At 38.2% G+C, this 19,281-nt stretch overlaps 1 protein-coding gene across 1 annotated transcript in view; it reads left to right on the forward strand.

Annotated features, from left to right (window-relative positions):
- The first annotated feature begins 8,326 nt into the window (after window positions 1-8,326).
- The window catches only part of Vamp7 (vesicle associated membrane protein 7), a 23,064-nt gene continuing 12,109 nt past the window's right edge, over window positions 8,327-19,281 (forward strand). The window contains exons 1-3 of the mRNA XM_008842056.3: window positions 8,327-8,465; window positions 15,614-15,768; window positions 19,007-19,064. Coding sequence (XP_008840278.1) covers window positions 15,623-15,768; window positions 19,007-19,064 — 204 coding nt within the window. The 5' untranslated portion in view covers window positions 8,327-8,465; window positions 15,614-15,622. The remainder of the gene's footprint in view (window positions 8,466-15,613; window positions 15,769-19,006; window positions 19,065-19,281) is intronic.

Raw genomic sequence — 19,281 nt, forward strand, 5'->3', positions numbered from 1 at the left:
TGTGGTGAACATATCAGACAGAGGTTTAATACCCAGAATATATAATGAACTCAAAAAACAGAGAATCAAGACAAGAAGTAACCCAATAAAAAGATAGGCTAAGGAGCTGAACAGAGAGTTCTCAAAAGAAGAAGTAAAGATGGCTGTGAAGCATCTTAAAAGATGTTCAACATCACTAATAATTAGGGAAATGAAAATTAAAACCACTTTAAGATTTCATCTTACACCAGTCACACTGGCTAAGATCAAGAGAACAAATGATACCAAATGTTGGAGAGGATGTGGGGAAAAAGGAACACTCATCTACTACTGGTGGCGCTGAAAACTTGTTAACCCCTGTGGAAAGCAGTGTGGAGAACTCTTAAAAAACTACAAATGGATCTACCATTTGATCCAGTTATACCACTCCTTGGCATATACTCAAAGAACTCATCCTGTTGCAGAGACACGTGTACACCCATGTTTGTTGCTGCTCTTTTTACAAGAGCTAAGAGATGGAAGCAGCCTAAGTGTCCCTCAACTGACGAGTGGATAATGAAAATGTGGTTCATTTATAGGATGGAGTTTTACTCAGCAGTAAAGAAAGATGAAATCATGAAGTTTGCAGGTAAATGGATGGAACCAGAAACTGTTATACAAAGTGAAGTAACACAGACTCAGAAAAAAAAATCAACATATGTTCACCCTCATATGTGGATCCTAGAACTAAATCCTGACAAGTGAGTATGTATCCAGACGTGACTACAGGAACCAGGGTAATGGAAAGGAACCACAGAGGTAAAGGAAAAGAAAGAACCTGAAAAAGAACAGTAGGAAACAGGCATTAATAAGGGAGATATGGATAAATATTTAGTTAGTTGAGGGGAGGGGGGAGGGAAGGGTATACAAGGAACCTAGGGGATAAAGGGAAAGAAGGAGCTCAAGAGAGGTAGGACTGTAGGAGAAGGGTATTATTAAGGGAGAAAGGGGGAAAATGGGGGCACCTTAATTGGGGAAAACATGATGGAGGGGTTAGACACTGTGAGAGATAAATAAGGCCTAGCTAGTTTTAAAAACCAGAGGGAACCACATTAGTCCAACAACCTACTGACAAATTATACATAGCAGATCAAGAAATATATGTCTAGGTAAGGTTTATCTGAGAACAATTGGTCTTTGCCCAAGATTTATCTAGATGGCACACAGTAATTAAAAGTACCAGACTGGTGGAACTAAAATTCTTGTATGTTTAACAGACATACTTTGAGGCCTATAATAATTTGGTCCGAGGGACATAAAGGACAGTTTTTTCTCCTTGCCCTCCTAGGTCAACTAGTTCCAGGGGACTGTGAGCATCTCCCAAAATGTCCTGTAATTGTGGTGAGTCACCTGTCCTCTTGATCAAGGAGGCCGAGGAGATCCCACCAGATGGACTTGAACCACTGTCCAGTCTACAACGAGGAGGGTCAACACAGAGGAAACATTTACTGCATGCTTCCAAGCGAAGCCAGCCATGGTCGAGCAAAACCTTTGATTTATCTTCACATAGGCAGAACTGGCAAAAGAAAGGAGCCAGGGCCTCCTCCCAAGCTCATGTGACCCTCAGGAACAGATCCTTAAACGACCTTAAGAGTAAAAATAAATTGGTTTATCTGGGCCAACTGTATGGCCTTAAACACCCAAAAGGAAAGTATAACCAAAGATTAAAGGGGCCAATATAATTTTTAAGAGTCCATATGTATAGCCAAGAGTATATAACAAGCAACAATGCCAGATAGGGGATACCTTCTTTTGCATTGTTGGCCAGGATTGTCCAAGGGACTCCCAGACAGTAACCCAGCATAAAACTGGGAAAATAAACAGCAGACCTCAATCTTATCTAAAGGCATATTGACAACCGATTGCTGCTAGATGAGGAACAACTGTCCTTCCCAAAACAAAGACCTCTAGATAGGCTAACTAGATTCACCAGATGGACAAGTAATGGGGAATGGCTGGGGGTGCCGACAACACAGCAGACAGTAGCAAGGATAACAGAGTATAAGGGCTCTAGTGGGGGAGGGAGTTTATGGGAGGGTGCCATCTGGGAAGTGGGTGTGTAGTTGAATAAGATGGTTTGGGATGTTCTGTGTGATACACACACACACACACAATCAACAAACTAAAAAATGTATTATGTTTGAGAATGAAGCATAAAAATTTACATCATGTTAATTAGTAGAGGTGATAAACATTACCACTGAAATCTACCCGATGACTTTATAGACATACACAGGTGCCAAGAATCCGAGCGCAACCGATTATGATTAGTAATAATCAGATACAAACATATTAGAGACACATGCGCCAACATCTCAGTGTTGAGTCATTCTGTAAGAAACAGTACATTTTAAAAAGAAATGGAGATCTTTTTTAAAAGTTAAAAACTCATCCAATTTTATCTTAACAGGGCTTATACTGAGTTCAATAATATATAACTGTATTAATTCAACTGTGAACCTAACCTAGAAACTTCACCCACTTGTGAAGGAGATGTACTGTTGCTTTGGAGTGTGTTACTGAATATGTTAAAGCTATAATGAAATGCTGCTTCTAACCATGTAGTTATTAAATTTTTTAAAAATTAAAAAAATAATAATTCTTCAAAGCATAAATATTTGCTCCTTAATAATTAGTAGTGGTGCTAAACATTACCATTGAAATCTACCCAATGACTTTATAGACATACACAGGTGCCAAGGATCCAAGTGCAAGCAATTATGACTAGTAATAATCAGATACATCTCTCTCTCTCTCTCTCTCTCTCTCTTAAATAAATAGTAAAATAAATCCTTTAAAAATTAAAGAGAGGGCTGGAGAGATGGCTCAGCAGTTATGAGCACTGTTTGCTCTTGCACAGGACCCAGGTTTGATTCCCAGCACCCACATGGCGGCTACAACCATCCTTAACTCCAGTTCCAGGGGAGTCCAACACCCTCTTCTGACCTCCGTGGCATTGCACGACATGGGTGCACTCACATACATGCAGGCAATTCACTTATATACATAAAGTAAAATAAAAAAATAAATAAAATATTTTAAAGGTTAAAATCTCATTTAATTTTATGTTTTATAGGTTTTATACTGAGTACAATATTATATAACTGTATTCATTCAACTGTAAACCTAAAAACTTACAGCCAATTTTGAAAAAGATGCATCTTAGCTCTGGAAATTGTTATTGAATATGTCAATGCTGTTGAAATGCTTCTTCTAATTATGTGATTATTAAATAAATAATTAAAAAATTAAAGAATTAAAAAATATTTTTCTGTATAAAAGGTACCAGCCTCAAGAATTTTGTTAAAGTAGTAATAAAAAGAATAATGTATACTTTAACAATTGCTTCAAAGAAGGAAAAATATTTCTATATCTGGATGTGCCCACTGGTTTTCAGAAAAGGCTAATGAGATTGTTGTTCCAATTCAAATAGAACTTGATGCCATAAATTCATGGCTGGTGACAATGTTTTCAGAATCATTGCAACTATTTGCTGAAAATCATATCGAAAATGTGAGGTCAAATATGAAAAGCTGCACTCATGGGCATATGTAATATGAATTAATAATCTACAACCAAATCAGACATGTACTTAAACAGAATAATATTGCCACGGAGAAAAATAAATTTACACAGAGAGATGGGTCATCAGTTTTCTGCTGCAAGAATGCTTAGAAGAGCAAGAAATTGAAATCAGATGAAAATTTTAAAGTTTTCTAAACATACACAACTTTCTTATCTTTTTGAATAAAACTAACAAAATGAACTGATTCCTGACATGTTCTTTGGGGAAAGGCTTTCACAATTAGAAAAATGCCTTTCCAGAATGTGAAGACTCATTAGTAATGGATGTATAGTCACTGGAGATTTAAATTGAGTCTGTGGCTTATTTTTGCCTGCCAATATCATACATGTGGGTACTACATAATATGTATATGTATATTTAGATATATACATATATATGTATATATAAAGTTGGAAGCTGAAAATGCTTAATACATTATAAGAGGATTGTTCCTATCACAGATATGGAGATATGGCATGTTCTTGAGTTGATGAAAAATATCTCACTTCTTGGTGGGACAGAGACACCTCAGAAGTAATCCACAATTTTTTCAAAGCTAATGTTAGAACCACTAAGGCCTTCGGAATAGATGAGTGTATGTGATGACTCTGACAGGAATGAGTTTCAAAGAAACAAGCTATTCTTCTATTAAATGTCAATTATTCTGAAGATGCTACTGATAATGCATTAGCTCCCTCTGCTGATTGTGAATTTCAAACAAGAAGCATGTTCAATGCAGGTATGTTTTGAGCATTCTTAGGAGAAAGAAAAACTACCCAAATTCAAACATCTAGGAGAAAAGATCCATAAATTGCACCAATGATTGGTAATTCACTTTAGTAATGGAAATGATTTTGATGGAAAAGAAACAAAGTATATTTATTTGTAAAATATAAAATTACACATACAGTTATCCAATTATGTTAAGCATAACATAAAGACAGGGTCTCTCAAATATGACTAGAGCTCTTTGTTATATAGTATTTTATGTTAGCCTAACAGACATCTCTTCTTAGATTTCTAACCTTTGTCAATACTGTATAACTGGATCAGGTTATCTAAACTGTCAGTTCTATTATACCAGGTTTTTTAGGCTCTGAAATCATTGTTGAAAATTCTATTCCATAAATACAACTTATCTATAATCTATCTTATGTAACTTATCTATAATTGTTATTAACTTGACGAAATTACAATAAGATTTCAGAGTGTGAAAAATATAAAGCTATCTGCTTATATGTCTCTGCATATACTTTCGTGTACATACCCAGAAGTACTTTTCTTGGAAACTACTCAAAATATTTGTAAGTTACATATTAATTTACTGGTATGCCAAATATGACCAGATAATTTTTAAGGAAAAAAATTAAACGCTCTAAGAATTTCTCTGTTACACTTAAAATCCCAGCTTCTTCTTCTGGATTACAAAGTCTGAAAGATTCCCTAACCATAAAAGACCAGTGTTATCCCTTCCTATTGTTCCTCCCTAACTTCTACCATGTTTAAATCACACTTGCCTACTTTGTTTCCTTTCATATTCCTATGGAGATGCCACTTTGATCTTCAGATTTCAGCATAAATGTCATCTTAGAGAGGTCTTCCTTGACTTTCCAATGCAAAGCCCTGTTCTAGAGATACAAATTTTGAAGCATGGATAAGACTTCTTTAGAAAAGAACAAGGAGTTTGAAGAAGGGCACTGACAACAGCCTTGGAAATTCTGAATGAAGATTCATAAAGGCTGAAAAACCTGCGCATATTTTGATGAAAATTGAGAACTAATAGTTGACATAGGTCATGAAGAATAAAATATAGATAGATGAAGCCACGTGTGTAAAGGACTGAAGTCAAATATATTCCATGTCTTGATCATTGAGATATGTCCACCATCCGGAATTGGTCCTTCGTATATCTTTTTGTGTGTGTGTGTGAGACAGGGTCTCACTATGTAGCCCTGGAAGGCCTGGAACACTCATTGTAGACCAGGTTTCCCTCAAACTCACACAGATCTGCCTACCTCTGCCTCCAAAGTGCTGGGATTAAAGGCATGTGCCACCATGGCCAGCTCTCAAAGAAAAAAGTGATGGGGAGATATGGGAGGTGTTGGAAGGGACGGAGTGGGCATTAATTTGATCAAAACACCTTATATGCATGTATGAAATTCTCAATAAAGTTTTTGTAAAAGTTAAAAAAGAAAATGGGGGCAAATTCCTCCTTCTTTTTCCTTTTACTATTTTTAGGCTGCCAATAGACTGCATGATGGTCATTCACGTTGGGGAGGAGAAGCTACAAGCCCATGAATTCAATTGCTAATATCATCTCCAAACACTGTCATAGACAAAGTTACAAATAATGCTCAATCTGGGCATCCTGTTGTACAATCAAGTACACAGAAAATTAACCATCATAGGCACCATACAGGAGATGTGTGTTTGGGGGTAGCAGGATATGAATAAAGAAAGGTAAAGAAAAGACAGATAATGGTCTTTGTGGTTGTTTGAATGAGAATGTCTTCAATAGGCTCCAAGTATTTGAATACTTGGCCCCAGCTAGCAGTGCTGTTTGCAGAAGTTTAGGAAATATAGACTTGCTGGAGGAAGCACATCACTGGGAGTGATCTTTGAGGGCATATGGTTTTATCCCATTTCCATTCTGTCTCTCTCTGCTTCCTGTGCCTGCTTGAAGATGTGAATTCTTAGCTTTCTGCTCTGGTTGTCTTCTGCCATGCCTGCTTTGCCCTGCCTTGCCGCGCCATGATGGACTCATCCCTCTGGAACCCTAAGTTCAATAAACGCTTCCTTCTATAAGTTTCCTTGGTCATAGTGTTTTATCACGACAACAGAAAAGTAACTAATACATTTTTGGGTTTTAAAGGAGACACTATGGGTACAGAGACATTACTTCTAATTTCTATTGCCCAACTCATTTTAGTTATAACTCTCTAAATGTGCTTCAATTTGTCTATAGCCTTTCCAGAGCTGAATACAATAACTATGATATGGTATACTTGCACATATTACAGTAGAACCATTTGTTCAACATTACAATGCCTCATGATCATGACTATATTCTTGTTATATTTGGGAAAGTACTGAGGAATCAAGTGGACAACTTGCAAAAAAGAAAAATCTCATCACTTGTCATTTTCTTGTGCTGTCTGTCTAAACAAATTCACTAAAAATAAATGCTAGTTATCAGTATGGCCTAATGAAGATACAATAAAGGACTAACAAATATAAAATGCTCAATAATATTACTGTCTCTGAATGTTATCCTTTGCCTAGCATTATTGCTCATTAATCATTGTAACAATTCTTAAAGATGAGAAAACTGAATCTGTGTGAGATGAAATATTAAGTAGTTAGAATATGTCTTACTTATTATCTACCTGTTAGTTTTGAGGAAATATAAGCATTTAAAATGATACCCAGCTTTTTGAAGTGGGCAACTGACTGGATGATTCTGCCATTCACTGAGATGGAATTTAGAGGAGATAGTAAAGGAACAGAAGAGAGTAGAGAGCATTAGGTAAATTGATAACTATTATTGCTTTAGATGCCTATGATGTCTAGTTGACACTGGCTTATGGGAGTATTGTCTGGGTTTCCTATATATGTATGAATCATCAACATACAGATGACAACAAAGCAATGGGGATAATTGACAATCACCAAGAAGTGAGTGAAGAGTAAGAGAATGAAGTGTAGGGCAGTGCCCAACTTGAATATTTCAAAGGTAAATGAGTTGACACAGAGGTGGAGGGAAACCTGGTGAGTGTGGTGTCTTTGGAAGATTTTAGAGACTAAGTTTCATGGAGAGAATAACCAATGTACACTCTTTTTAAAAAAAAAACATTAATATTTTTATTTTATGTGTATGTGTGTATTGCCTGCATGTAGGTAAGTGCACCCACGTCGTGCAATGCCTGCGGAAGACAGAAGACGCTGTCGGATCCCTTGGAACTGGAGTTACGGACAGTTGTTACCTGCCATGTGGGTGCTGGGATTCGAACCCGGGTCTTCTGCAAGAACAACCAGTGTTCTTAACCGCTGAGCTATCTCTCCAGCTCCCAATGTACACTCTTGCACAGTTGAATTATGACAATGGATGAGAAGTATCTACTTGTCTTAGCAGTACTGTTGAGAATTTTTTTGTGAAATGGAGAGGTGGGAGACTTAAGGGCTATGTGGTGAGGAGGCTGGAGGTGTGTGGTTGAGAAAAGTGAGTTTGGAATGTTTTAGATAAGAAAATTCACGATCTTTGAATGCTGATAATAAAAAGCCAGGAAGCTGGGACCTTGTGAGGAGTGATGAGAAAGAAGAGTTCATCAAATGAGAAAAGGGACAAAATGGAGCGAGCTTAGATCACTGGAAAGTAGCTCCTGCTGCAGCAGGTGATGAGCATTGTTGGTGCAAGAGAATGGGAGAAATAATTGGCGAGAGTCTGAGGAATTTTGCTTTGTCTGTGAACAGGCGACATTACCTGCTGAGATTCAACGGGAAGATGGTAGGGGAAACTTGATTCCTCGTTTATTCTGCTGACTCAATACTGCTAGATTTGGGGGGGGGGGGGTTGTCTCACAGAAGAGTGGTCGACTCAATGTACGGCCAATGCGGCGACATTACAGTCGGAACTACCACTCCCAGGGTGCAATATGGGTCCTGGGAAGTGCAGCGGGTTGTAAACGTCTCAGATCCCGCCCTATGGACTGCTCCCATTGGAGGACCGCTCACGTTCCCAGGAGGCCACGCGTAGGCGGGGCGCTTTACACGGAAGTCTGCATCGTCAGGTTCTATCCTTCTCTAGGTTTGGGCTGTAGGCGACTCTGGGCGGACCTGAGCCCCTAGGTCACAAGTGCTTTCCCCTCAGAGGGTACCCTGACAGGTAAATGAAGTGGGGAGTTCTTTGCCAAAGGCAAGGAGACAGCGTCGGAGAGAGGGCGGAGGGTAAACTAGAAGGTGCTAGGGTGGAGCAAGACGGCAGAGCAAGGGTGACTCGGTTTCTTTGCTGTCGACAGTTCGAATTTTTGAGCACCTCCAGTTTTGGCAAAGTATGTTTTGTGTCGCTGAAAAGATCTCAAGCAGAGTGTTAGAACGCGTCACTTATTACAGGATGGGGTAATAGTTTCTCTTATTAGCTTTCTGCAGACTTTCTGAAACCTAAAAACTCTTTCACCCTTGTTTATTGACGTCACTCTCTGCTTCATCTGTTACTTCTGTCTTTTCATGCTTTGTGAATTTCTAGCCCCCACGCACCCTTCCCTATATTGACATTCCTTTTTCTCCCCAGTTCCAGTAAGCCGTTGCTCTCTGCTCAAATCTATTGTTTAGCGTTCTACTTACATGTTACGGTTATTTTTTTTTTTTTTTTTTGATAGGCAGTATTTATCAAATTGATCATAGTCTTGACTCTGGTTAAAAGAAAAAAGATCTCTGACTCATAACCAGTGGATTATCAAATCTTTTTCTTGGTATCTTATTAATTGCTCTCAACTACTTGTACCACCATTCTCCCACCTTTGATCCCTGACCATACTGCCATGTTTGGAAATTTCTTTACCTTTGAATAGCTGTGCCGGGAAGCAAATTCATTCATATACTTAATATTTATTGAAGAGCTGATATATTATAGACACTCTTTTAAGTGCACAGGATACAGCTACCTGCACCAAGACATGGGAGGTGACTGATGTTAGGAACTTACATGTTTGGGGAACAGGGATAAGTAGGAATAATGTCAGTACGATGGTGTGTGTTGGTTAATGCAAAATTTAAAAGGTAGTTTACTTGACAGAGTACAATCCTTGAGAAAGTGAAGAGGAATTTTGGATCATTATTCAAAAACAGTACTTGTGGTGGCAGTAAGAGTAGTCTTGATCTGTAACCTGACTTTTCACAGACAGCTCTTCTTTTCCATTATCTATCATGACAGTGTTTTTTGTTTTTTGTTTTGTCTGTTCCAAGGTTATTGCATCACAATTCATGGTTTATCTGTCAGTGACTTATTTCCTACTAAGACCCAGACAGAAGAGTTGGGGATTGGATTGCTCTCAACTCAACTTTCTTATCTGAATTAGGGAGAGAGTTTGATAGTCAAAAAACAAAACAAAACAAAAAACAAACCCCTACTGTTCCTGTCAGGTCCTATAGGATATGGAGTGACCTACCATTAATGATATATTAAGAATCAAAGTGTACCCAATGGTCATTCATCTAGCCAACAAATATTTGAAGGAATATTATATACCAGATATTGTGCTAAGGCTGGACAAATAGGGTAAAACAAACTCTTTAGCCTCTCTTTTAAGCAGGAATAATGTTAACAGTGCAGTGAGGAAATTGCTGATGCATAGGCTGATACCTATATTTCTCTTCATCCAAGGTGAGACTCATGTAATCACTCAATTTTAAGAAATCTGACCAATTATGGACATTCTTAGATTATTCATTCATTATACCTTATAATCTTTCTCCCTTTGTACCATGGCTCCTTTGAGTATAGGAGACTCTTCTTCCTCAGCTTCATATCTCCCATTGTCCACTACTTTTTGCCTAAATAATTCAGGCTGGCTTTGAACTCACTATGTATCTGAGGCTCACCTTGAACTCCTGATCTTCCTGCCTCTACCTCCCAAATCCTGGGATTAGAAGTGTATACCACCCTACCCAGCTACAACAGGCTTTTTAAAGTCTAAGGTGTATTAGGTTGCCTTTCTAGCTCATAGCTCTAAGGTCAGGCCTCTAGTATCAGTGAGGAAAATGATGAGGTAGGTAGTTTTAGAGACTAGAGAGAGAAGTTGGCAATAGTTATACGGAGAGGAGTGAATAGGATTATTTGAGAGAGACAGTAAGTTTCTAAAGTGAGGGTTGATTGTAGTATGAATTGTGTCCTCTAAACAGCTATGTAGAAGTCTTGACTTCTGATACCTGTACATGGGATCTTATTGGATATAGAGTCTTGCAGATATAATTAAGATTTAAGTTAAGATGTCATATTAGAGTGGACACTTGACCTACCATGACTGGTCTCATAAGAATAGAAGAGACACTGAGACAACGTTCTGTGAAGACATAGATACACATAGAGTACTATGTGACTACAGAGGCAAAGATTAAAGTGCTGCAACTGCAAATCAAAGAATACCAAGAATTGCCAGCAAACTACAAGCATCCAGAAGAACAAAAGATTTTTCCCTACAGATTTCATAGAGAATATCATCCTGCCTATACCTTAATTTGAAGTTTCTGGTCTTTTGAGTTGTGAGATGATAAATAATAAATGTCTGTTAGTGGTAAACCACCTGTTTGGGGCACTTTTTATGGAGTCACAGGAAACTAATTTAGGATTCTTGGCACAATTTAAGTAAAATTAGGATGATGGCTTGTGGACCAAGTGAGGAATGTTTAAGGGAATTCGGAGAAACAGTGTTGAAGAAAATTAAATTTTTTGATTCCCTCTCTGGCTTATGTTTTCATGCTTTTTCTTTCTGAATATTATTTTATATAGCATTCTTTAGTTTATTAGGTATTCACACAGTGCTAACAATTAGTGGAGTTAGGTTTTCTGATTTCAAATACAGTCACTGTTCTTTCTGCTACAGTTGTTTCTGTTATCCCAATACTTTCATTTGCAAGAGTTACAGTGGGTGCAGGCAAGATTTGACTATAGGTGTCATGTTTAGCAGTATAGGAGAGAGGAAAAACATTCCTATTAGTGATATCTGAAAAGAGAATCAAGTTTCTTTTGCCATGTATCCAGTGCCTAACAGCCTGAATTTCAGTTAGGAACTACTTTTATCAAGGAAAAGAAAAACCTGCATTGCTTCTCTAACTTATCCATTGTTCCCAGTTTTACTCTGAATAGTGTGCTACCTGTTCTGGTATATATACGTTAAACTTAAGAATTGTTTTCACATACCCCTTTTTCTCTTAAGTTCCTCTAGCCATTCTTTATATGTAACTGTCTCCAGGTAATAGTAATTGTACTTGAAGAGATCAAGAGGTCAACACACTTAACAGTTAAACTTGTTCTTTCTTGAGGCTTTCTTTCCCTTTGACCTCTGGACCACCACACTGTTTGACTTTCTTTACTTTTCCCAGTTGGTCCTCCTGAGTCTCTACTCCTCTACCTTTACCTCAACTGTTTGTGTCTTGGGATTTATCATTGGCACTATTCTTTTTTTTCTGCATGCAATGTGTCTTCACATGAATCATTTCAAATGTCAAGTTCACATGATAAAAAAGGTTGATAAAAATTGGTGATAAAAAGATTTTAGAATCATTTCCTTAGGAAAGTCAACATTTAGTGGTGAACTCTAACTAGAGGGAAAAAATCATTAAGAGGAAAGCAAAAGAAACCAGATACGTAGGAAAGTTTCCAAAAAGAGTATTAATGAGCTTTTATCAGTGGTTCTTGAGAGCAAGTAGTGTGATAATGGAAAAAATAATCATTATTTTACAGCATAGAGGCTGTTGGTGATTGTAGAAAGGATGGTATTGCCAGTGCTAAAGGCAAAAGCCAGAGTACAGTCAGTTAAAGAGTTAAAAACAAAGTAGAAAAGCAAAGATGATGTATAGACAAAAGTCCAAGAAGTAGAATAGTAATTGAACATAATGAAACATGGCCAAGGAAGGCTTTTAGGATTAAGGGCGATATAAAGTATGAGACAATGGTTTGGAAACTATAGTTTTCTACATATTTGTATGGAAGATTCTGGGGGGTAAAAAAGATTGTTAAAGATACTACCCTGGGAAATATCTGTATTTAGGCAGTAGGAATGAAGAAGAAATCCTAAGAGAAGTTTAGTTGAAAAGACGTGTGAATACCTTCTGCTCTGTACTGTTCTTGGGTACTGGGATTCCAGCCAGGACTTGGCAGATTCCTTGACCCTAAGCATTTGTGCTGGATAGCTTTGGTTGTCAACTTGACGCACCTGGGTAGAGGGATCCTTAGTTGGGGAATTGCCTTCACTGCACTGGCCTATGGCCATGTCTGTGGGGTATTTTCTTGATTGTTGAGTGATGTGGGAGGGCCCAGCAACCGTGGGTGGTGCTACCCCTGGGGAGGTCTTTCTGTATTGTATAAGAAAGCAGTCTGAGCATGGACCAGGAGAGCAAGCCAGTAAGCAGCATTCCTTCATGGCCTGTGCTCCAGCTCCTGTCTCCAGGTCCCTGCCCTGAGTTCCTGCCTTGGGTTCCCTCAGTGATCAACTGTGACCCAGGAGATGTCAGCTGGATAAAACCCTTTCCTCCCAAGCTGGTACTGCTCAGAGTGTTTTGTCAGGGCAATTGAAAATGAAGTAGATCAGAAATTGGTACCAGGATCATGGGGTATTGCTGTGACAGGCCTGGCCTTGGTGTTTTGGGGAGGATTGTGGAAGTGTTTGAAACTTTGGGCTGGAAAAGCCATTGAGTACTTAGAGTACAGCTTGGAACAGTTAGCTGAAAGAGTTGTGGATGATAGAGACCTGGCTTTTGAAGCTTCAAAGGGAAGTGGAGACTATCAGGTCTGTTTGTGTCATATTGAGAATCTGTGGGTTCTGATCAGCTGGGACTGAAGAATCAGCTATGATTAAGAAGAGACCAGAACCACTGAAGTAAAACCTTTGCTTTACTGGGACAACGGATGTTGGTCAGCTAGGGCTGAAAAATCAACTGTAAGTAACAAACTGTGGCAAAATCTTCTGAGAAGTATTTCCTCAGGGTCAGCGTACAGAAGTTATGGTCCAGAAGGGGCCCAAGCCTCCATCTCAAGCTGGAAGCAGGACTTGGCAATGTGTAAGAGTCTCCTCCGTGGTTCTGGTGCTGAAAGTATGAAGGGGGTCACAGAGAGCAACTGAGGTTAGGCACCCTGAGAGGCCAGGAAAGGCCATTGGTGAAAATGCAGCCTCAGTTACAATGAAGACCCCAGAATTGAAGGGGTCATGGAGAGAATCTGAGGCTTTGCACCCCAAGAGGCCAGAAGAGGTTGTTGGTGAAGGTACAGGCTCAGGGGGAGACCCCAGATTTTTGGAGATGCCAGGACCATGGGACAACCACCAAGAGCAGCAGCAAGTGTGTAAATGGAGCTGGCCTGGATCTGTGAGATGACCTGTGTGTGCTGTGGACAGCAGAGTCAGAGAAATAGAGCTGCCATAACCCTTTAAGAGCCCAGAAGATCAGGAGTGACTCCAGATGTCCATCCCAGAGCTATTTTGCTGGACTTAGGTTTTACTTAGGTGTGCCCAATTCTTCCCATTTGAAATAAGACAGTACTTGTTTTGGATTTTACAGGAGCCCCAGTTAGGAGACTTTTAAAAGAGACTTTGAAGTGTTTGGTTTTTTTTAAGGACTGTGGGACTTTAAGGCTATACTGTCCTATGTTGTGATATTAACATCATTTCTTGAGGACAAGAGATGGAAAGGTTATGGTTTAATTGTGATGTTTGTGTCAAGCTGACAAGGGGTCAGTTATGCCGGATAGCTTTGGTTGTCAACTCAACTTGATACACATGGGTAGTGGGATCTTCAGTTGGAAAATTGCCTCCATTGAACTGGCCTGTGGCCATGTGTGTAGGGTATTTTCTTGATTGTTGAGTGATGTGGGAGGGCCCAGCCAACTGTGGGTGGTGCCACCCTCAGGCAGATCTTTCTGTATTGCATAAGAAAGCAGGCTGAGCATGGACCAAGAGAGCAAGCCAGTAAGCAGTGTTCCTCCATAGCCTGTGCTTCAGCTCCTGCCTACAGGTTCCTGCCCTGGGCTCCCTCAGTGATGAACTGTGACCCAGGAGATGTAAGCTGGATAAACCCTTTCCTCCCCAAGTTGGATTTGGTCAGAGTGTTTTGTCACAGCAATTGAAAAATGACTAGAACAGAATTTATAGCTTCCTGTTGTGTTTTATAAAGTATAACTGAATTATTGGCATCTAGACAAGATTGTTTTAAATTCAGGTTTCAGAACCTGACCTAAGGCTTAAGAATCAGAACATTAAGCGATATCAAATTACTCATTCTGCCAGCCAAGATGATTCATAGTGTCACTAGAGTTTGAGAACCACTGGTTTATTGGGTAAAAATGAACATGCTAACAAATGATTTTATGTTGAACAGTTAATTTGTTCATCTCTATTGCTTTTACTATCAAACAAGGGAAACAGGCCTGTTGTAGAAGGCAAAACAAGCATATTCACAGACAGAATATAAGGAAAATAACCTTAAACTCATGCTGTATTGATTGGCCCAATATTTGATTTATGAAGGGTCCTACCAGAATTTATAAAACCATTCCTCTGTTGTAGAAGGGTTAATTTTACTTGGTATCTGTTAAGGATAATATCTTTATATTACAGGTAGTATATCGTATAGGCTTAAGGCTATATCCCTGTAGCTACATAGGTTCTACAATCATACTGTGTGAGTTTAAATCACCGTATCACTCTAGCTCTGTAATTTTGGGTCTCTGCCTCAGTTTTCTTATTTATAATAGGAGTGCTGTGATTATATATAATCTCATTGAGTTGTGAGGATTAAATGAGTTAATAATTGTAAAGTACCTAAATTGGTGTCTGTCACAAGGTGAACACTTAATAAACATGTGTTACTGTTATTAACAGCTGTCTTTGTGAATCTAGAGTCTAATATTGCTAAAGTATTTTCTTAGGATAAATTTTCAAAATGGAATTATTGCATTAAACTATGAAGACATTTTTCTGTCCTTCGCTATCTATGGCCATTGCTTTCAAAAGGATATCAGTTTCTGCTATATAATTTTAAAATACAGTCTGTTTATCACTAGTATGTGAATATCAGTAGTCTAAATCATTAGCTTATAGAAGACCATGAGCTTGTTCTCCTTTTTCTCTTAACCCAAGGCCTCAGGCATAACTAAGCATACCTTCTATCACTGAGCTGTACCCCTAGTTCCCATTAAGTCTTTATTAATATTCATCTTATAGTGCCTCATTCAATACTATTTACAGATGGATGTTGATAAATGATGTTACTTTTAAAAGGTCATACCTAAAAAAGTATTCAAAATCTTTTTCCCTTTGACAGATTGAAGCCATGGCCATTCTTTTTGCTGTTGTTGCCAGGGGAACCACTATCCTTGCCAAACATGCCTGGTGTGGAGGAAACTTCCTGGAGGTGACCGAGCAAATTCTGGCTAAGATACCTTCTGAAAATAACAAATTAACCTACTCACATGGCAAGTGAGTTCTGATCTCCATGTGGTAGAGGGAAGAAATGAATTCTTTTGTAATCAGAACAGTAGTAAACAAGCTTTTAGGTGGATTAATTGAAATAAGCTCAGAGAACAGTGACTTGACTAGCTTATGAAATGTTTGGTACTAAGCTAGACAGGGTAGCTTATGCCTGTAACCTCAGTACTAGATAACTATGAGTTCAAGGCCAGCCTAGATGACAAAATGTGACTCTATCTCAAATTTAACTTGTGATCATTTTATTTTATCATCAAAGTGAGATTATTTTAAAGAAAGGTATGAAAATGTTTATGAAGATTACTTTAGTATAGAATTCGAGGATATGTAAAATATTGCAGATAATATAAATAGTACTCTTTTGTTCATTATTTAGGTAAATATTAGCATAATATTTGATCAATCCATATTTAGTTCTTAGTTCAGGAGATCTTTACTACTTTCTGTAGTTAACTCCTTTTACAATTTGTCTATGCTACTGTCAGAGAGGCCCCAAGATACAGAATAGATATGTATGAGACAGTCCAGAAATGAGTAGTTCAAGATCTGGTAGGGTAGCTCTGCCATTATTGCCTTCCAACTCCTGGCAAAACAACTTCTTTTAGTTGTTATTGTATCCCAGTGATCTTTGTTTTTAAAGGCCAGGCCCTGAAGTGGCCTTGTATTTTATTGTTCAGTAGTTTCTGCTTACATTTTTCTGTTCACTATGTAGTCATGTAGCTAATTAGGTAGAAGAGAGGCTAGGGAATTCCATCTCTGGCTCTGTGGTCATAGACCTAGGTAAAGCTCTGTTACTCTGGAAGAATATATTATAGGATGGCAGGAAATGACTGTCAGTTTTCCCTTCTCTAGCAATCCAAATACGTGGGTGAACTTTCCTTCCCAAATGTGAATATACAATTCTGAAGGAAGTAACTCTAAAGACTTAATCTAGTTGCTGTGTTTTGTTATATGTCCATTGTTCATGGGTGATGCACAGTCCTCTCCCATCAGACCCAGGAGTCCTATGGAACACTGATCATGAACTAAAAGACAAGTCATAGTTTCCCTTGCTATCCTAGCCCAACCCTATCAATAATGTTGAAATAAGAACAGAATCACCAGAAGATATTAGAAGATCTCATTTGGAAAAGGGAAGAACAAGAAACATAGAAATCATTGTTACTAGCAGTGTTCAAAAACCGCTTCACAATTTCAAATCTCTAGACTGGGGTGTGGTTAGTGGTTCTACTTTTTTGGAGAAACTTCTCATTTTTTTCTCCCTGACTTTTATCTTTGTTCTCCAGGAAGTTTTTCCTATCTATTCTCCTTTTTGGCCACATACAAAACAAGTGTCAGAGAATATGTCACCATTGAGAATTCTATAGGTTTTATAGTCTATTTCTTACAGTTTAGGTTTAGAGGCCCAGAGATTGCTAAAGGGTTAAATAATCTGTGTTTTAGGAACCTTATAATTCTTCATACCCTTTTTAGGCTTGCAATATGTGTGTTTCTAACTAGTTCATATGGAAGCGGTGAAGGGAAAAAAAACATATGAAATCCTTCTAGAGTGAGTCTGGGCATATATCTTCCACCCACATTATAGCCAGAATTTAGTACCATCTAGGTACATGAGAGGCTAGGATATGTAATACAAGTACAATGCAAATTTTAATAGAAGAAAAGATTTTCTGCATGCTGTACTTCTGTATCTGAGCCTTCACCTGGTTTGTCCCCCCTGCTGGGATTAAAGGTGTGCACCACCATGCCCAGTTCAACTTCCTTTCTTGCACAACCCAGGACCACCTGCCCCGGGGTGGCACCACCCACATTTGACTGGACAGTCCCACATCACTCAGCAATCAGAAAATGCCTTATAGACATGTCCAATCCAATAGAGGAAAATCCTCAGTTAACATTCTTTCTTCTCAGATGTGTCAAGTTGACAACTGAAGCTAACTGACACCTGGCTAAGGCTAAAGCTTCAGAATCATTTAACTTGTTCATCAAGTCTTTACCTACAAGTTTGTTAGTCCACTCCCTCTCCATGGTTTTTTTTTCCTTCAGTGGCCTTGTCTTCCACTACTTTAGTCCTCAGTTTTGTTCTCCACCCATACTCACCAATTAACATTCAATAAGTTCATTCTTTCATGGCATTTGTAATCATTCTTACCTTTACCGTACTATGGTTACAATACTTAGGTTTTTAAAAATCTGCTCAGAAAGACAAAAACAGGTGTGGAAAAAAAAACCATCAAGTATGATAGTAATGTTGTAGGATTGGAGCTCAGGAGGTAGGTTACATACAGGTTTGGGGAATCATTTAATCTGAAAGCATTCCTTGCCCCAGGCAAAAGTGTTTTGACGCTTCACTATTCTCAAAGCAATATACAGTGTGGTTCATGAAGTCTTGTTTAGTCAGTGTCTGCTTACTTTTCCAGCATCATCTGTCCAGGCAATATATTTTTTCTGCATGTTCTATACTTTGATTTTGTGAACAATTTTACTTTCCTATGTTTATTATGTGCTTTTTTATCTCCACTTCCTTATGCTTGCTGGTTCCACACATTTGAACACCCTAATGACTCTTTGCATTGATATCTCTTACTTATTCTTCAGGTTTCAGATCAGATACCATGTTTACCCTTTGGTAAATCTGCATTTCCAGTTTCTGCTATACCCCCAGAGAACCATATACTGCCCTTAACTTCCTCATCATTTTGTTTGCCATGTTGCACTATAATTCCTTGCACTGTGATCCCCAAGAAAGCAGAGACTGATGGTTTTACATTCTGTATCCTTAGTATCTAGCACAATAACTAGATCAAAGCAGATACTCAAATGTTATTGTTGAGCGTTTGATAGCAAAGGTATTTGTTTTGCCATATTAGGAAAAAGCAGGAGAATAAAAACATGTGGCCCATTGGAGGTTAACTTCAGTTGTATGCCCCTTCTAAGATATCATCTCTTGTTCAGGCCTTAAGAGTACAATTATACTTTGTAGCTATCATTTTAATAGTAATGCACATGCTATTGTAGGTAAGGCAGAGAACTTCTTTTCGTGTCTTATTTGTTCCTATCAGTTCAACCAGAGACAGAGATGTATGGGGGGACGAAAGGGTGAGAATACATTGTATTTTAATTAATACAGTGAAGTTGGCCATACTGAACTTGCATATGTATAGATAGAACTTAAAAGCGACAGAAATGTTACTTTTAATCACAGTAAGTTTTATGTCTTATTCTACAGTTATCTGTTTCATTACATCTGCCAAGACAGGATTGTGTATCTCTGTATTACTGATGATGTAAGTAACTTGAGACATATTATTGCTATTTCAGTATACTAATATAGTCTGTTCTTAATTGAATAGTGAATTCTTAATTCAGTTATCCATACGTATGGTGGGTAAAGGTGATATGAACTTTGTAGCTGGAATTTTTTCTTTACTTTGCATTTGTTATACAGAGCAGCTTATGACAAAGTTTGGTACTTGAAAAAAAAAAGTATATATATATATATAT

The sequence above is a fragment of the Nannospalax galili genome, unplaced genomic scaffold (genome assembly GCF_000622305.1).
Source record: "Nannospalax galili isolate Female #2095 unplaced genomic scaffold, S.galili_v1.0 scaffold880, whole genome shotgun sequence".
NCBI classification, from domain to species: Eukaryota; Metazoa; Chordata; class Mammalia; order Rodentia; family Spalacidae; genus Nannospalax; species Nannospalax galili.